Here is a 16,822-nt window from a genome sequence, read left to right as displayed (position 1 = left end):
CCCCTGCTCTGCCAGCTCCCAGCGCTGCTCCCTGCTCTGCCAGCTCCCAGCACTGCTCCCAGCGCTGCTCCCTGCTCTGCCAGCTCCCAGCGCTGCTCCCTGCTCTGCCAGCTCCCAGCGCTGCTCCCCTGCTCTGGCAGCTCCCCAGCACTGCTCCCAGCGCTGCTCCCTGCTCTGCCAACTCCCAGCACTGCCCCCCTGCTCTGCCAGCTCCCAGCACTGCTCCCAGCGCTGCCCCCCTGCTCTGCCAGCTCCCAGCACTGCCCCCTGCTCTGCCAGCTCCCAGCACTGCTCCCAGCACTGCCCCCTGCTCTGCCAGCTCCCAGCACTGCTCCCAGCGCTGCTCCCTGCTCTGCCAGCTCCCAGCACTGCCCCCTGCTCTGCCAGCTCCCAGCGCTGCCCCCCTGCTCTGCCAGCTCCCCAGCGCTGCTCCCTGCTCTGGCAGCTCCCAGCGCTGCTCCCAGCGCTGCCCCCTGCTCTGCCAGCTCCCAGCGCTGCTCCCTGCTCTGCCAGCTCCCAGCACTGCTCCCAGCGCTGCCCTCTGCTCTGCCAGCTTCCAGCTCCCTCCTCTGGCAGCTCCCAGCGCTGCTCCCCTCCTCTGGCAGCTCCCAGCGCCACAGGAGGCCACAGAGATGCTGAGAGGCTGCAGAGCCTCCCCTGTGGGGCCAGGCTGGGAGGGTTGGGGCTGTGCAGCCTGCAGGAGAGAAGGCTGCAGGCAGAGCTCAGAGCAACCTTGCAGGAGCTGAAGGGCTCCAGGAGAGCTGGGGAGGGACTCTGGGCAAGGGCTGGGAGTGGCAGGAGCAGGGAGAATGGCTTGGAGCTGGGAGAGGGCAGAGGGAGAGTGGAGAGGAGGAAGGAATGGTTGGCAGGGAGGCTGGGGAGAGCCTGGCACAGGCTGCCCAGGGAGGCTGTGGCTGCCCCCTGGCTGGAGGTGCTGAGGACCAGGCTGGATGAGGCCTTGAGCAGCCTGGGCTGGGGGGGAGGGGTCCCTGGGCATGGCAGGGGGATGGAGCTGGCTGAGTTCTGAGGTCCCAACCCATTCTGTGAGTGTGTGACTGGAGGGCAAACAAATGGCTGCTTGGTGACCTGTGTCAGTGAGTGCCTGAGAGCCTGCAGGCTCCTTCTGACTGCTTCCTTCCCAAAGCAGAGAGAAGCCACTGCTGGGGGCTGAAGGATATCCAAGGAGAGAGAAGAAGAAATCAGAAGCAGCCTTCTCCCCTTAGCTTCCAGCCTGCAGCAAGCAGACACAAAGCTGCCACAGCTGACAGACACAAGTGGCAGTGCCAGGCTGCTGTGGGCAGTGCCAGGCTGCAGCACTGACAACAAAGCCTCTTCTCTTTTGGGCTCCCCAGCCCCAGAGAGACAGAGACCTGCTGGAGGGAGGCCAAGGGAGAGCCAGGAGGAGGATCTGGGGACTTGAGTCTGTGCCCTGTGAGGAGAGGCTGAGAGCCCTGGGGGTGTGCAGTGTGCAGAGGAGAAGGCTGAGAGGGATCTGAGCAATGTCTCTCCAGAGCTGAGGGCTGGGGGGCAGGGTGCAGGGGGGGCAGGGTGGAGGGGGCCAAGCTCCTTTGGGTGCTGCACAGCAATGAGCCAAGGAGCAATGGATGCAAACTTGACCACAGAAGGCTCCACCTCAACAGGAGGAGGAAGCTGTTTGGGGTGAGGCTGCTGGAGGCCTGGAGCAGGCTGCCCAGGGGGGTTGTGGAGCCTCCTGGTGTGGAGAGCTTCTAACCCCCCCTGGATGCCTTCCTGTGTGGATTCCCCTGGGTGACCCTGCTCTGGATGCCCTCTGGTGGGTTTCCTTTCCACCCTCCAAGGTTCTGTGGCTCTCTGATCCTCGCAGCCCTGCCCTCAGCTGGGTGGCAGCACAGAACCCTCGGGAGGCAGCTCCGGAGCGCAGGGGAAGAGGCAGAGAGCTGCCTGCAGCAGCCCAGCCCCCGAGAAGGGGGTGCCAGCCCCCCCCCATACTCACATGGTTGAGGAACTTGCTGTCTTTGGTGGCCCAGCCTATCTGCATCACCCCTGAAGTGATGACTGTCACCTCGTAGTACCAGAGCCCAGAGTCCACGCAGAAGGTGCAGCGAACGCTCTCGAAGGAGGAGGCATCGCAGCGAGCCTGCGGGGCAGCCAGCAGGGCCTCAGAGCCGGCCCAGCCCCAGCCCCAGCCAGCCCAGCCACAGCCCCAGCCCCAGCCCCTGCCGGCCCAGCCACAGCCCCAGCCCCAGCCCACAGGCACTGCAGGCCCCCCCAGGGCCCTCTGCTCCTGGCAGCAGCTCTCGGGGGCAGCCGAGGCTGGAAGCGGCCCCGAGGGAAGCCGCAGGGAATGGACAGGAAGCTGCAGGGCAAACCCCCAGACAGCCAAGGCAGCAGGGCTCAGCTCGGGGCCCTGCCCTCCCTCCCTCCCCTGCTTCCCCCCTTCCCCTTCCCCCTTCCCTTTCACTCCTTCTTCCCTCTCCTTCCCTCCTTCCCCCTCCCCTTTCACTCCTTCCCCTCTCCTTCCCCCTTCCCTTTCACTCCTCCTTCCCCTCTCCTTCCCTCCTTCCCCCTTCCCTTTCACTCCTCCTTCCCCTCTCCTTCCCTCCTTCCCCCTTCCCTCCTTCCCCCTTCCCTTTCACTCCTTCTTCCCCTCTCCTTTCCTCCTTCCCCCCTTCCCTTTCACTCCTTCTTCCCCTCTCCTTTCCTCCTTCCCCCTTCCCTTTCACTCCTTCTTCCCCTCTCCTTTCCTCCTTCCCCCTTCCCTTTCACTCCTTCTTCCCCTCTCCTTTCCTCCTTCCCCCTTCCCTTTCACTCCTTCTTCCCCTCTCCTTTCCTCCTTCCCCCTTCCCTTTCACTCCTTCTTCCCCTCTCCTTTCCTCCTTCCCCCTTCCCTTTCACTCCTTCTTCCCCTCTCCTCCCCCTCCTTCCCCTTCCCCCTTCCCTTTCACTCCTTCTTCCCCTTTCCTCCCCTCCTTCCTCCCTTTCCTCCTTCCCTCCCCTGCTTCCCCCCTCCCCTGCCCCCCCCCCCTTCCTCTCCTTTCTTTCCTGTCCTCCTTCCTCCCTTCCCCTCCCCTCCTTTCCCCTTCTTCCTCCCTTCCCTCCTTCCCCTTCCCTGCCTCCTCCTGGGAGTGAGCTGGCTCCTGAAGGCCAGAGGCAGTCAGTGTTGCTTCACCTGGGAGCAGTCCATCAGGATGCAACCCCCCAGGGCTGAGCCAGACCTGCTGCAGCTGGGAGCTCCTCCAGCCCAGCCAGCACAAACCAAAAGGGATTCTCCCTTGGCACCAGCTTGAGCCAAAGCCCAGTGCAGACTCAGCAGCCTCTGCTGCTGCCTGAGCTCAGTCCCCTTTGCAGGTGGAGATGCTGCAGTGGGAGCCTACCTCAAGTCCATGTGGGGAGATCTTCAGGTATTCACTGACATCATTGCTGTTCAGCATGGCCCTGATGTTGCTCAGGTCAACCTTCTCATAGGTGAGCTGCCTGCCCTCCTTCAGAACTGCAGAGAGAAGGCTCTGAGTGACTGCAGCACAGCTTCAGGCAGGGATTCATTCAGCCACTGGCTTGGGTTGGAAGGGAGCTCAGAGCTCAGCCAGCTCCAGCTCTCTGCCATGGGCAGGGACCCCTGCCCCCAGCCCAGGCTGCTCAAGGCCTCATCCAGCCTGGCCTGGAACACCTCCAGGCAGGGGGCAGCCACAGCCTCCCTGGGCAGCCTGTGCCAGGCTCTCCCCAGCCTCCCTGCCAACCATTCCTTCCTCCTCTCCACTCTCCCTCTACCCTCTCCCAGCTCCAAGCCATTCTCCCTGCTCCTGCCACTCCCAGCCCTTGTCCAGAGTCCCTCCCCAGCTCTCCTGGAGCCCTTCAGCTCCTGCAAGGTTGCTCTGAGCTCTGCCTGCAGCCTTCTCTCCTGCAGGCTGCACAGCCCCAACCCTCCCAGCCTGGCCCCACAGGGGAGGTTCTGCAGCCCTCTCAGCATCTCTGTGGCCTCCTCTGGAGCCTCTGCAGCAGCTCCAGGTCCTCCTTGTGCTGGGGGCCCCAGAGCTGGAGGCAGTGCTGCAGGTGGGGGCTGAGCAGAGCAGAATCTCCCTTCCATGCAGCTCCACTGCACTGCTGCATTTATCTGCCCCCCTTGTTCTTCCCCCTGCAGAGGAGTGATGCCAGTCACAGGCAGGGTTATTTTGGCAGGCAGTGCTCACACAGAGCCCACAAAGGGTCCCTCCTCCATCTGCCTGCAGCAGGGAGTGCTCTGAAGCGAGTCCATCCCTTTGTTATACCTACACAGATTGTCCAAACTCCACTGGGCACAGAAGCCAACCTGGCGTTTTAAATAGTCTGAGTTCTCTGTCCACTTCTCCAGCAGCACCAGCTGCTCACTGATGCACGACTCAGAGACTGTCAGCTTGTTCTCACCTGCAAGGCAAGGGGGGGCAGAAAGGGGAAAGGCAAAGAAAACAAGAAGCAATGGGATAAAGTGGAACCAGGCTGAGGCACCAAACAGCCAGCCCAGCCCCAACCCAAACAGCTAGCTGAGGCACACACAGGGAGCTCAGGCCCAAGCAGTTAGCTTGGCCCAAAGCAGTTAGCTCAGTCCCAAGCAGGCAGCTGAGGCACTAAACAGTAGCTTAGCCCCACACAGGTAGCTTAGCCCCTGCCATGGGCAGGGACACCTCACCCCACAGCAGCTTGCTCACAGTCACCTCCAGCCTGGCTGCAAACACCTCCAGGCATCAGCAGGAGGCTTCTACCACCTCCCTGGGCAGCCTGGGCCAGGCTCTCACCACCCTCCTGCCCAACAACTTCTTCCTCACAGACAATCTCCAGCTCCCCACTTCTCCTTTTGCTCCAGCCCCCCCAGGCCTGTCCCTCCCTCACCCCCTCCAAAGTCCCTCCCCAGCTTTCCTGCAGCCCCCTGCAGCTCCTGCAAGGCCACCAGAAGGTCTCCCTGGAGCCTTCTCCTCTGCAGCCTGCACAATCCCAACTCTCTCAGGCTGTGCTCAGAGCAGAGCAGCTCCAGCCCTTTGCTCAGCCTCCTGGCCCGGCTCTGGACACCTCCCAGCCCCTCCAGAGCCTTCCTGGCACAGAGGCTGCAGAGCTGGGCACAGAGCTGCAGCTGTGGGCTCAGCAGAGTGGAGCAGAGAGGCAGAATCCCCTCCCTGGCCCTGCTGGCCACACTTCTGCTGCTGCAGCCCAGGACAGGATAATGCTGGGCAGGAGGAAGTGATCTGCTGGAGTCACAGAATGGGAGAGCTCGGAAGGGACCTCCAGAGATCATCCAGCCCAAGCCCCCTGCCCCAGCAGCATCACCCAGGGCAGGGCACACAGGAACACATGCACAGTCTCCAGGGAAAGAGACTCCACAACCTCTCTGGGCAGCCTGTCCCAGGCCTCCAGGAGCAAAGTTTTCCCTTCTGTTCCCCTTGGCACCTCCTCTGCTCCAGCTCTACACCCCTTGCCCTAGCATTGGCCATCCCTGAGCAGAGCCTGGCTAGAGATCTCTCTGGCTGTGCTTCCCCCAGTGCAGTCTCTCGTGCTCAGGAGCTGACAGGCAGCAGCAGCAGGGCAGGGGCGGGCGGCAGGGCAGCAGCAGCAGGGCCGGGGCGGGCAGCAGGGCGGCAGCAGCAGGGCCAGGGCGGGCAGCAGCAGGGCAGCAGCAGGGCCGGGGCGGGCAGCAGGGCTGCAGCAGCAGGGCCGGGGCGGGTAGCAGCAGCAGCAGCAGGGCCGGGGGCAGGCAGCAGGCAGCGGCAGCAGGGCCGGGGCAGGCAGCAGGCAGCGGCAGCAGGGCCGGGGCAGGCAGCAGGCAGCGGCAGCAGGGCCGGGGCGGGAGGCAGGGCAGCAGCAGCAGGGCCGGGGCGGGCGGCAGGGCAGCAGCAGCAGGGCCGGGGCGGGCAGCAGGGCAGCAGCCCCAGGCTGATACTCACTTGTTTGTGCAAACTTCTCCAGGGCTATCAGTGCAAAGAGCATCACTGTGGGGTGGGACTGGAAGTGCTGAAGGGGAGCAGGAAGAGAAGTTACTCAGGAGCTGCCCAGCAGGGGTGGGAAACAGCTGTGCAGAGTCTGACACAAAATGCTTCAGGGGCATCCAGAGCTCTTCCAGGCTGTGCAGAGGTGGCCTGAGCGGATCAGGCTGCTCAGGGCTCTGACTGCTGCTTCTCCCCCAGGAGGGAGACCCCAGAGGCCCGCTGGAGGCTCAGCTTTCTGCCACCTGTGCTGCCAGGATTTGCTAAGCACAGAATCACAGAGCCTGGAAGGGACCTCTGGAGGTCATCCAGCCCCAGCCCCCTGCCAGGGCAGGGCACGCAGGGTAAGGCACCCAGGAGCACATCCAGGGGAGGGTTGGAAGCTCTCCAGGGAAGGAGGCTCCACAACCTCTCTGGGCAGCCTGCCCCAGGCCTCCAGCAGCCTCACACCAAACAACTTCTTCCTCCTGTTGAGGTGGAGCCTCCTGGGTGCCAGCTCATCCTTGTTGGTCCTTGTCTTGCCCCTGGGCACCACCCCAAAGAGCCTGGCACCTTCCCCCTGGCACCTCCATCCTGCCCCCCACCCCTCAGCTATTCACAGACATTGCTCAGGTCGCTCTCAGCCTTCTCCTCTCCACACTAAACACCCCCAGGGCAGGGCTCTGAGTCTTTCTCCACAGCAGAGCTGTTGCAGGTCCCTTCATCACCCTCACAGCCTCCCTTGGGCTGTCCCTAGCTGTTCACAACCCCCAGAGCTAAGAACTTGCAGGGCAGGGACAGGCAGAGAGGCACTCACCAAGCTCTGAAGCAGGTACTCCAAGATGCCAGGGCTGAGCAAACCTATGCTGGCAGGACCTAGGAGAAGGGGAAGGAAAACCATTGCACACAGCCATGGAAACCAGCCCCTGGGCCAGCCTCAAGCAGGGAGAACAAAAGGAGCAATCCACTGAAAGGAGACCCTAGGAACCCTGCAGCAAGGCAGGAGCACTCCTCAGGGCTCCCTCTCAAACCCTCCTGCAGCCCTCACCTCCAGCCCCAGGGGCAAGGCTCCAACCTCTGCAGCTGGCAAAGAGTCCATGGAGGCCTGCAGGGAAGAGGCCACCAGGCTCTGCCTCCCACTGGCACTGCCAGAGGCACAGCAACAGGCCCCGGGGGCAGCAGTCCCCTGGCAGTCAGCTCAGTGCCCAACAAGCAGCTGGCAGCAGCCCCCTGGCATCAGCTCAAGACCCCCAACTCCCTCAGCCTGCCCCCATAGAAGGCTCACCAAGGGCCAGAGGAGGCCACAGAGATGCTCAGAGGCTGCAGAGCCTCCCCTGTGGGGCCAGGCTGGGAGGGTTGGGGCTGTGCAGCCTGCAGGAGAGAAGGCTGCAGGCAGAGCTCAGAGCAACCTTGCAGGAGCTGAAGGGTTCCAGGAGAGCTGGGGAGGGACTCTGGGCAAGGGCTGGGAGTGGCAGGAGCAGGGAGAATGGCTTGGAGCTGGGGAGGGCAGAGGGAGAGTGGAGAGGAGGAAGGAATGGTTGGCAGGGAGGCTGGGGAGAGCCTGGCACAGGCTGCCCAGGGAGGCTGTGGCTGCCCCCTGGCTGGAGGTGCTGAGGACCAGGCTGGATGAGGCCTTGAGCAGCCTGGGCTGGGGGAAGGTGCAATCCCTCTGCAGCCTTCTTGTAGCCCTCTTCAGGTCCTGGCAGGCAGCTCTGAATTCTCCCTGGAGCCTTCTCCTCTCCAGGCTGAACCTCCCCTGCTCCCTCAGCCTGGCCCCATAGGTGGGCCACAAAAAAATGAGAGCCTGACCTCGACCTCCTCCAGGGCTGAGGCCTCCAGCTCCTCCCTGGGCAGCCTGCTCCTTCCCTTTGCTCCTGTGCAGCCTCCAAGGCTGCAGAGCAGCAGAGAGCCTTTGCCAGCCCTGCCTGAGGGCTGTGTGCTGTCAGAGGAACTCTGCAGGGCAGGTTGACAAAGCTCCAGAAGCAAACCTTGATCCAAACCCAGCACCCATGCAGCAGATCTGGAAGCACCAGGGACAGGAGGTGGCTGATTGAGGCCCAAGCTAGGCAGTGCTTAGGACCTCAGTCAGGCAGCAGATTGTGTGCCCCTGGGTGTCCCTCAGTGCAGAACCCCAGAGCCGGCAGGGCTGGAAGGGACCCCAACGGCTCAGGCAGCTCCAAGCCCCTGCCATGGGCAGGGACACCTCACCCCACAGCAGCTTGCTCACAGCCACCTCCAGCCTGGCTGCAAACACCTCCAGGCATCAGCAGGAGGCTTCCACCACCTCCCTGGGCAGCCTGGGCCAGGCTCTCACCACCCTCCTGCCCAACAACTTCTTCCTCACAGCCAATCTCCAGCTCCCCACTGCTCCTTTTGCTCCAGCCCCCCCAGTCCTGTCCCTCCCTCACCCCCTCCAAAGTCCCTCCCCAGCTTTCCTGCAGCCCCCTGCAGCTCCTGGAAGGCCACCAGAAGCTCTCCCTGGAGCCTTCTCCTCTGCAGCCTGCACAACCCCAACTCTCTCAGGCTGTGCTCAGAGCAGAGCAGCTCCAGCCCTCTGCTCAGCCTCCTGGCCCTGCTCTCGACACCTTCCAGCCCCTCCAGAGCCTTCCTGGCACAGAGGCTGCAGAGCTGGGCACAGAGCTGCAGCTGTGGGCTCAGCAGAGTGGAGCAGAGAGGCAGAATCCCCTCCCTGGCCCTGCTGGCCACACTTCTGCTGCTGCAGCCCAGGCTCTGCTTGGCTCTCTGGGCTGCAAGTGCTCCCTGCTGGCTGCTGCTGAGCTTCTCCCCCAGCGCCCCCAAGGCCTTTGCTCCAGGGCTGCTCTGCAGCCAGCCCCTGCCCAGCCTCTAGCAGTGCCTGGGATTGCCCTGCCCCAGCTGCAGGACCTTGCCCTTGGCCTTGCTGAGCCTCACGAGGGTTTGCCTTTATCTTTGCCCAAATGCTCTTCTTAGACTCTCTGTAACCATTGGTACTGGGAAGGGAATTTGGAGCTAAAGTAGAAGTGGGGAGCTGGAGATTGGCTGCGAGGAAGAGCAGGGCCAGGAGGCTGAGCAGAGGGCTGGAGCTGCTCTGCTCTGAGCACAGCCTGAGAGAGTTGGGGTTGTGCAGGCTGCAGAGGAGAAGGCTCCAGGGAGACCTTCTGGTGGCCTTCCAGGGGCTGCAGGAAAGCTGGGGAGGGACTTTGGAGGGTGCCAAGGAGGGACAGGACTGGGGGGGATAGAGCCAAAGAAGAAGTGGGGAGCTGGAGATTGGCTGTGAGGAAGAAGTTGTTGGGCAGGAGGGTGGTGAGAGCCTGGCCCAGGCTGCCCAGGGAGGTGGTGGAAGCCTCCTGCTGATGCCTGGAGGTGTTTGCAGCCAGGCTGGAGGTGGCTGTGAGCAACCTGCTGTGGTGTGAGGTGTCCCTGCCCATGGCAGGGGCTTGGAGCTGCCTGAGCCTTGGGGTCCCTTCCAGCCCTGGGGTTCTGAGCTCCTCTCTTCGCCTCAGGCCACGTGGGAGGCAGAGCCAAATTAATAAGCACTTAATGGCTGGTTATTATTCCTTTGTGGCCTTGCCAGCCCTTGGCTCCTGCAGCAGGAGGAGGCTGAGCTGGGCAGAGGGCAGCCTGGGGCAGCCTGCCCTGCCTTACCTGCCAACTTCTCTGCCAAGCAGCCCAGCACCGCCGTGGTGTTGCGGTGCTTGGCAGGGTGAGCGGCGTCCTGGCAAGCAGCAGCTCCACTCAAGTTCAGGATCTCTGTGAGCTTCTGCAGGGCATCCTGGAAAACACAACAATGGGGAGGGCCCTGCAGGGCCACTGCCAGCTGCAGCTGGGCCCCCAGCTCAGCACAGCAGGGCACAGCAGAGGCTTGGCTGCCCTCAGCGCCGCGGGCAGGCTGTGCCCCCAGGGAGGAGAGCAGGGGGGAGGCAGGGGATGGGATGGGATGGGAGGGAGCTGCCAAGGGCAGCATCCAGCCCAACCCCCCTGCAGCCAGCAGGGACATCCTCCCCTGGAGCAGGCTGCTCACAGCTTTCCCAAGCCTCACCTTCAACACCTCCAGGGCTGGAGCCTCAACCCCTTCCCTGGGCCGCCTGCTGCAGTGCTCCAGCAGCCTCCTGGGGCAGAACTTGTTCCTCACCTCCAATCCCAACCTGCTCTGCTCTCACTCCAAACCACTGCCCCTGGGCCTGGCCCTGCAGGCCTGTGGGGACAGTCCCTCTGCTGCCTGCTTGCAGCATCATTCAGGTCCTGGAGGGCTGCTCTGAGGTCTGCCTGGAGTCTTCTCTTCTCCAGGCTGAACCATCCCAACTCCCTCAGCCTGGCCCCACAGGAGGGCCACAAAGGGTCAGAGGAGGCCAGAGATGCTCAGAGGGCTGCAGAGCCTCCCCTGTGGGGCCAGGCTGGGAGGGTTGGGGCTGTGCAGCCTGCTCCTGGCCTTGCAGGCCTTTGGGGACAGTCCCTCTGCAGCCTTCCTGGAGCCCCTAGCAGGTACTGAAGGCTGCTCTTAGGTCTGCCTGGAGCCTTCTCTTCTCCAGTCTCTTCTCCCAGGCCCCCAGCACCAGAACAAGAGGACACAGTCTCAAGCTGTGCCAGGGGAGGTTTGGGCTGGAGGTGAGGAGAAAGTTCTTCCCAGCAAGAGAGATTGGCCCTGGGGATGTGCTGCCCAGGGGGGTGGTGGAGTCCCCAGCCCTGGAGGGGTTCAAGGGGGGGATTGGATGTGGCACTTGGAGCCATGGTTGGGTTGTCAGGAGGAGCTGGGTGCCAGGTTGGGCTTGGGGATCTCTGAGGTCTGTTCCAACCTCACTGACTCTGTGAAAGCCTTGCCTGGGCTGCATGGGAGCAGCAGAGGCCCCAGCTGCAGCTACCTGTGTGCAGACAGGGACTGCACACAGACTGCACACCACCCTCTGTGCACAGCACCAACAGGCAGCTGAGGCCAAGCCCTTCACAGCTAACTCATCAGAACACCTCCAAAGGAAGTCAAGAGGGCTCTGAAGGAACCAACCCTTTGATTTCCAGGTCCACTGCAGAGCCAAGCAGCTAAATCCCAAAGCTCCCCCACCCCCACCCCCCCCCCCCCAGGAGCACTGACAGAGGTCCCCCAGGTGCTGCTTGCTCTTCCCAGGCAGGCAAAGCCTCAGCTCACAGCTTGCACTTTGCAGTTCCTCTGACAACCATCACCAAGCACTGAGCTCACCCAGGGGAGGCCAGGGGGAAACTTGCTTTGAACCTGGCCAGAAGGCTCTGGGGCCCCCAGCACAAGGAGGACCTGGAGCTGCTGCAGAGGCTCCAGAGGAGGCCACAGAGATGCTGAGAGGCTGCAGAGCCTCCCCTGTGGGGCCAGGCTGGGAGGCTTGGGGCTGTGCAGCCTGCAGGAGAGAAGGCTGCAGGCAGAGCTCAGAGCAGCCTGCCAGGAGCTGAAGGGCTCCAGGAGAGCTGGGGAGGGACTGTGGGCAAGGGCTGGCAGTGGCAGGAGCAGGGAGAATGGCTTGGAGCTGGGAGAGGGCAGAGGGAGAGTGGAGAGGAGGAAGGAATGGTTGGCAGGGAGGCTGGGGAGAGCCTGGCACAGGCTGCCCAGGGAGGCTGTGGCTGCCCCCTGGCTGGAGGTGCTGAGGACCAGGCTGGATAAGGCCTTGAGCAGCCTGGGCTGGGGGGAGGGGTCCCTGGGCAGGGCAGGGGGCTGGAGCTGAGCTCTGAGCTCCCTTCCCCCCCAGCACATTCTTTGAGTCTATGACTCTCCAGGTGCCAGCAGCACACCACAGCCTCCCTGGGCAGCCTGTGCCAGGCTCTCCCCAGCCTCCCTGCCAACAACTTCTTCCTCCTCTCCAGCCTCAGCCTCCCCTCTCCCAGCTTTACCTTCTGTGATGAATTGTTTGATGCCAGCAGCCCTGCAGTGACAGACATCAGACACCAAAGTCTGCCCAGGGACTCCACCTTCCACATCTCAGCCCTGTAGAGTCACAGGGCTGGAAGGGAGCTCAGGGCTCAGCCAGCTCCAAGCCCCTGCCATGGGCAGGGACACCTCACACCACAGCAGGTTGCTCACAGCCACCTCCAGCCTGGCTGCAAACACCTCCAGGCAGCAGCAGGAGGCTTCCACCACCTCCCTGGGCAGCCTGGGACAGGCTCTCACCACCCTCCTGCCCAACAACTTCTTCCTCACTTCTCTTTCCTGAAGAGCAGAGCTTTGCCCACCCCTCCCTGCTGAAACCCCTCCCAGCCCCTCTCCCACCCCCAGCAGCTACCACAGGGAGCTGAGGCTGAGCCCCAGCTGCAGGCAGAGGCTTGGGACTCACTTTTGTTGGCAGTGGACATTCATCAAGGAGCAGAGTTATGACAGCTGGTCCCAGGGGGTCTTCTAATGGGATCACTCTAATTAAAGACTGGACAACCTCCAACCAGCCTTCATCTGTCAACCACAAAGCAGAAGGGAGGCTCAGAGTCGAAGCTGGCAGGGGCTGGAGGCTTGCCCAAGACATTCAGCAGGAGCTGCAGGCTGAGGAAGCCCCTAGCAGGAGCCCAGCTGAAGCTGGGGAGAGATCAGGACCAAGCAAACCAAACCCAAACAGCTCCCCCCTGGTACCTCAGAGGCTTGCAGGGGGGAAGAAGGTGAAGCTCAGAAGAGGTTTAGGGCAGCTTGGGGCAGAGTGAGGAGCTCTGGGGGTGGGCAGCAGCCTGGGCCAGGCCAGGGGGAGGGGGTCAGAGGTTCCTTCCTTCCTGGAATGGGCTGGAAGGGACCTCAAAGCTCAGCCAGCTCCAAGCCCCCTGCCATGGACAGGACACCTCCCACCAGCCCCAGCTTGCTCCAGGCCTCAGGGGACCTCCAGCTCCCACTCAGCACCCCCATGGGAAACTGCTCTGCTCCAGGAGGGGCTCAGTGCCCAAGGTCAGCTCTTGAGAGCTACATCCACAATGACACTGAAGAAATGCAACCATGGAAGGGACCTCCAAAGGGCACCCAGCCCAACCCCCCCCCAGTCAGCAGGCTGATCCTAGGTCAGGCTGCTCACAGCCTTCTCCAGCCTGGCCTCCCATGGCTGCAGGGATGAGGCCACAGCTCCCTCCCCATGGCAGCCTGCTGCAGGCTTCCTCCTGCTGCTGAGCAGGGAGAGGCTGAGAGCAGGGCAGGGAGGAAGCTGCTGAGGCTGAAGCAGGAGGAGAACAGAGTGCAGCAGCACAGGGAGGGGATTCTGCCCCTCTGCTCTGCTCTGCTCAGCCCCCACCTGCAGCACTGCCTCCAGCTCTGGGACCCCCAGCACAAGGAGGACCTGGAGCTGCTGCAGAGGCTCCAGAGGAGGCCCCAGAGATGCTGAGAGGCTGCAGAGCCTCCCCTGTGGGGCCAGGCTGGGAGGCTTGGGGCTGTGCAGCCTGCAGGAGAGAAGGCTGCAGGCAGAGCTCAGAGCAACCTCCCAGGAGCTGAAGGGCTCCAGGAGAGCTGGGGAGGGACTGTGGGCAAGGGCTGGGAGTGGCAGGAGCAGGGAGAATGGCTTGGAGCTGGGAGAGGGCAGAGGGAGAGTGGAGAGGAGGAAGGAATGGTTGGCAGGGAGGCTGGGGAGAGCCTGGCACAGGCTGCCCAGGGAGGCTGTGGCTGCCCCCTGGCTGGAGGTGCTGAGGACCAGGCTGTGGATCTATCAATAAAAGCTCCTGCCCAGGGCCAGCAGAAGCCCAGCCCAAGGCCTGTGCTGCTTCCCAGCACTGGGGCCCAAGGGTGCCAGCCAGGGCCCCCCACACCCCTGGGCTGCTTCTGCCTCTCTGCAGCAGCCATCCTCAGTGCCTCAGGGGCTGAGGCCATCCCAGAGGGTTTGTGGCCACCTCTGGGCTGCTTCTGGGGCCTGGGAAACCCTCAGGGAAACTCCAGGAGCTGAGTGAAGCTCCGAGCTGTGCTTGGGACCCCACAGAGCAGCTCCTGGGCTGCTCTGCAGAGAGAGAGGGAGGGTTGAGGGGTGGGGGTGCCTGGGGCTGCAGTGCCCACCACAGGGCCCTGAGGTACCTGTTTCTGCCATCTCATGCAAGGTGATCATGGAATATGGAGGCTCCTGGTCACTGCAAGAGACAGCACAGAGGTCACAAATGCAGGCAGAGTCACCAGCAGCATGCACTGAAGAAACAAAAGCATCAACAGCAAGGCACTGAGGGGACAAAGGGGCAAGGGAGGGACTGCAGCACTGCCTGGAGGGCCTGGCAGGGGGCTGGGCAGCAGCAGGGGCTGAGCTCCCCCAGGGCTCTCAGCTGGGGGCAGGGCTCCTGGGCATCTCTGCCAGCAACACAGCCACTGAGTACAGCCTCAGGCAGGCTGCTGCTGGCACCAGGCTGGGAGGAGCTGTGCAGCCAACTGCAGTGTCCAGCCTGGCCTCCCATGGCTGCAGGGGTGAGGCCACAGCTCCCTCCCCATGGCAGCCTGCTGCAGGCTTCCTCCTGCTGCTCAGCAGGGAGAGGCTGAGAGCTGGGCAGGGAGGAAGCTGCTGAGGCTGAAGCAGGAGGAGAGCAGAGTCCTGCAGCTGGGCAGGAAGAGCAAACTGCAGCAGCAGAGGCTGGGAGGGGATCTGCTGGAGAGCAGCCCCCAGGAGAAGGAGCTGGCAGTGCTGCTGGGCAGCAAGGGCTGCAGGGCACAGCAATGAGCCCTGGGGGCCAGGAAGGCCAAGGGGGTCCTGGGGGGCACTCAGCAGAGTGTGGCCAGCAGGGCCAGGGAGCTTCTCCTCCCCCTCTGCTCTGCCCTGCCCTGGGGAGGCCACAGCTGGAAGACTGCCTCCAGCTCTGGGCTCCCCAGCTCCAGAGGGACAGGGATCTGCTGCAGAGAGGCCAAGGGAGGGCTCCAAGGCTGCTGAAGGGACTGCAGCACTGCCTGGGCAGGAGAGGCTGAGAGCCCTGGGGGGGTGCAGTGTGCAGAGGAGAAGGCTGAGAGGGATCTGAGCAATGTCTCTCCAGAGCTGAGGGGCAGGAAGGGAGGCACAGGGCCAGGCTCTGCTCACTGTGCCCTGGGGGAGCACAAGAGGCAAGGGCTGGAAACTGCAGCCCAGGAGCTTCCAGCTCAGCAGGAGGAAGAACTTCTTGGCTGGGAGGCTGCCAGAGGCCTGGAGCAGGCTGCCCAGAGAGGTTGTGGAGTCTCCTGCTCTGGAGCCTTCCCAGCCCTGGCTGGATGTGTTCCTGTGCCCCCTGGGCTGGGCTCTGTGCTCCTGCTCTGGCAGGGGCTGGCACTGGGAGCTCTCCAGAGGTCCCTTCCAGCCCCTCACACCCTGGGAGCTGTGAGGCAGAGAAGGAATCTGGGAAGCCTTTAACAAAAGGAAGCCCTGAAGGCTACAGCTGTGGATCTGAAACCCAGATGGAATTTAAAGCCCTCCTCTGCCTCCCACTCAACCTCTGCTTGCCTGTAACAGGTGAGAACAGAAGGCTGATCCACAGCTGCCCCTCAAAAAGCTCAACAGAAAGCTTAGGTTCAGGAGGATTCATTAGCAGAGCTCCTCAGAGGAAGGATAAAGTTTATGTCTCAGAGTCACAGAACCCCAGGGCTGGCAGGGCTGGAAGGGAGCTCAGGGCTCAGCCAGCTCCAAGTCCCTGCCATGGGCAGGGACACCTCACCCCACAGCAGGTTGCTCACAGCCACCTCCAGCCTGGCTGCAAACACCTCCAGGCATCAGCAGGAGGCTTCCACCACCTCCCTGGGCAGCCTGGGCCAGGCTCTCACCACCCTCCTGCCCAACAACTTCTTCCTCACAGCCAATCTCCAGCTCCCCACTGCTCCTTTGGCTCCATCCCCCCCAGTCCTGTCCCTCCCTCACCCCCTCCAAAGTCCCTCCCCAGCTTTCCTGCAGCCCCCTGCAGCTCCTGCAAGGCCACCAGAAGGTCTCCCTGGAGCCTTCTCCTCTGCAGCCTGCACAAGCCCAACTCTCTCAGGCTGTGCTCAGAGCAGGGGCAGGGGGAGGGGAGGAGCAGCAGGGGCAGGGCAGGGGGAGGTAAGAGGGAGGGAAGGGGAGGTAGGGGAGAAGCGACAGGGGCAGGGTCAGGAGAATGGGAGGAGGAGCAGGGGGAGGGGAGGGGAGGAGCGGCAGGGGGAGGGGAGGGGAGGAGCGGCAGGGGGAGGGGAGGGGAGGAGCGGCGGGGTCAGGGGAGGGGAGGGGAGGAGCGGCAGGGGGAGGGGAGGGGAGGGGAGGAGCGGCGGGGTCAGAGGAGGGGAGGGGAGGAGCGGCAGGGGGAGGGGAGGGGAGGGGAGGAGCGGCGGGGTCAGAGGAGGGGAGGAGCGGCAGGGGGAGGGGAGGGGAGGGAAGGAGCGGCGGGGTCAGGGGAGGGGAGGGGAGGAGCGGCGCCGCGCAGCCCCGCAGGCACTTACTTGTCGACCAGCGTGCGAATGACCGCCAGGGTGTCCAGCACCAGCCCGTCCACGTTCTGCTTTTTCCTGCGGGGCTCATGAGGCCCTCGCCCCCGGCGGGGGGGTCGGACGGGGTCCCGGGGGTGGCTCCTGGCCTCGGGGGCCGGCGCCCTGGCGCCCTCTGCCGGGCGGCCGCGGGAGGCGCCGCCGCCGCCGCCCTCCTCGGCGCCGCTGCCGTCGCGGCAGACGCAGGAGTTGCCCATCCCGGCGAGCCCCGGCCGCGGCGGGAGGCGGTGCCCGCGGCTCGGCAGCGACCCTCGCAGGAGGCTTCCGCTAGCGTGGAGCGCAGCCGGGGCCGCTACGATCATCTAGGAGGCCGGAGGGGCCGAGCCCGAGGCGCGGCGTGGGCCGGCGGGCTGCTGCCGCCGCATCGCCGGAGCCCTGCGGGGCGGGAGGCAGCCTCAGCTTCCGCCGGCCCGGGGCGCAGCGGGCATGGGGCGGCCAGCGGGGGGGCTGCAAGAGAAAGCCGGCAGCAGGGTCAGCGCCGCAGCCCCGCCCGGGGACAGCACAGCACAGCCTCCGCCCGGGGACAGCACAGCCTCCCCCTCCCGGGGACAGCACAGCCTCCCCCCCCCCGGGG

General features: G+C 64.2%; 1 protein-coding gene across 1 annotated transcript in view; it reads right to left on the bottom strand.

Moving 5' to 3' along the window:
- Positions 1-16,822, bottom strand: part of RSPRY1 (ring finger and SPRY domain containing 1) — a 36,770-nt gene that overhangs the window by 10,121 nt on the left and 9,827 nt on the right. Inside the window, 9 exon segments of the mRNA XM_068170126.1 lie at positions 1,973-2,116; positions 3,354-3,469; positions 4,249-4,380; positions 5,889-5,955; positions 6,724-6,782; positions 9,531-9,657; positions 12,176-12,288; positions 13,870-13,922; positions 16,204-16,695. Coding sequence (XP_068026227.1) covers positions 1,973-2,116; positions 3,354-3,469; positions 4,249-4,380; positions 5,889-5,955; positions 6,724-6,782; positions 9,531-9,657; positions 12,176-12,288; positions 13,870-13,922; positions 16,204-16,550 — 1,158 coding nt within the window. The 5' untranslated portion in view covers positions 16,551-16,695.

Source organism: Melanerpes formicivorus, unplaced genomic scaffold (genome assembly GCF_026170545.1).
Source record: "Melanerpes formicivorus ecotype bairdi unplaced genomic scaffold, bMelFor1.0.p_v2 SCAF_287, whole genome shotgun sequence".
Classification (NCBI taxonomy): domain Eukaryota; kingdom Metazoa; phylum Chordata; class Aves; order Piciformes; family Picidae; genus Melanerpes; species Melanerpes formicivorus.
Note: the sequence above shows the minus strand (reverse complement) of the source record. Positions and strands in the feature narration are given on the sequence as shown.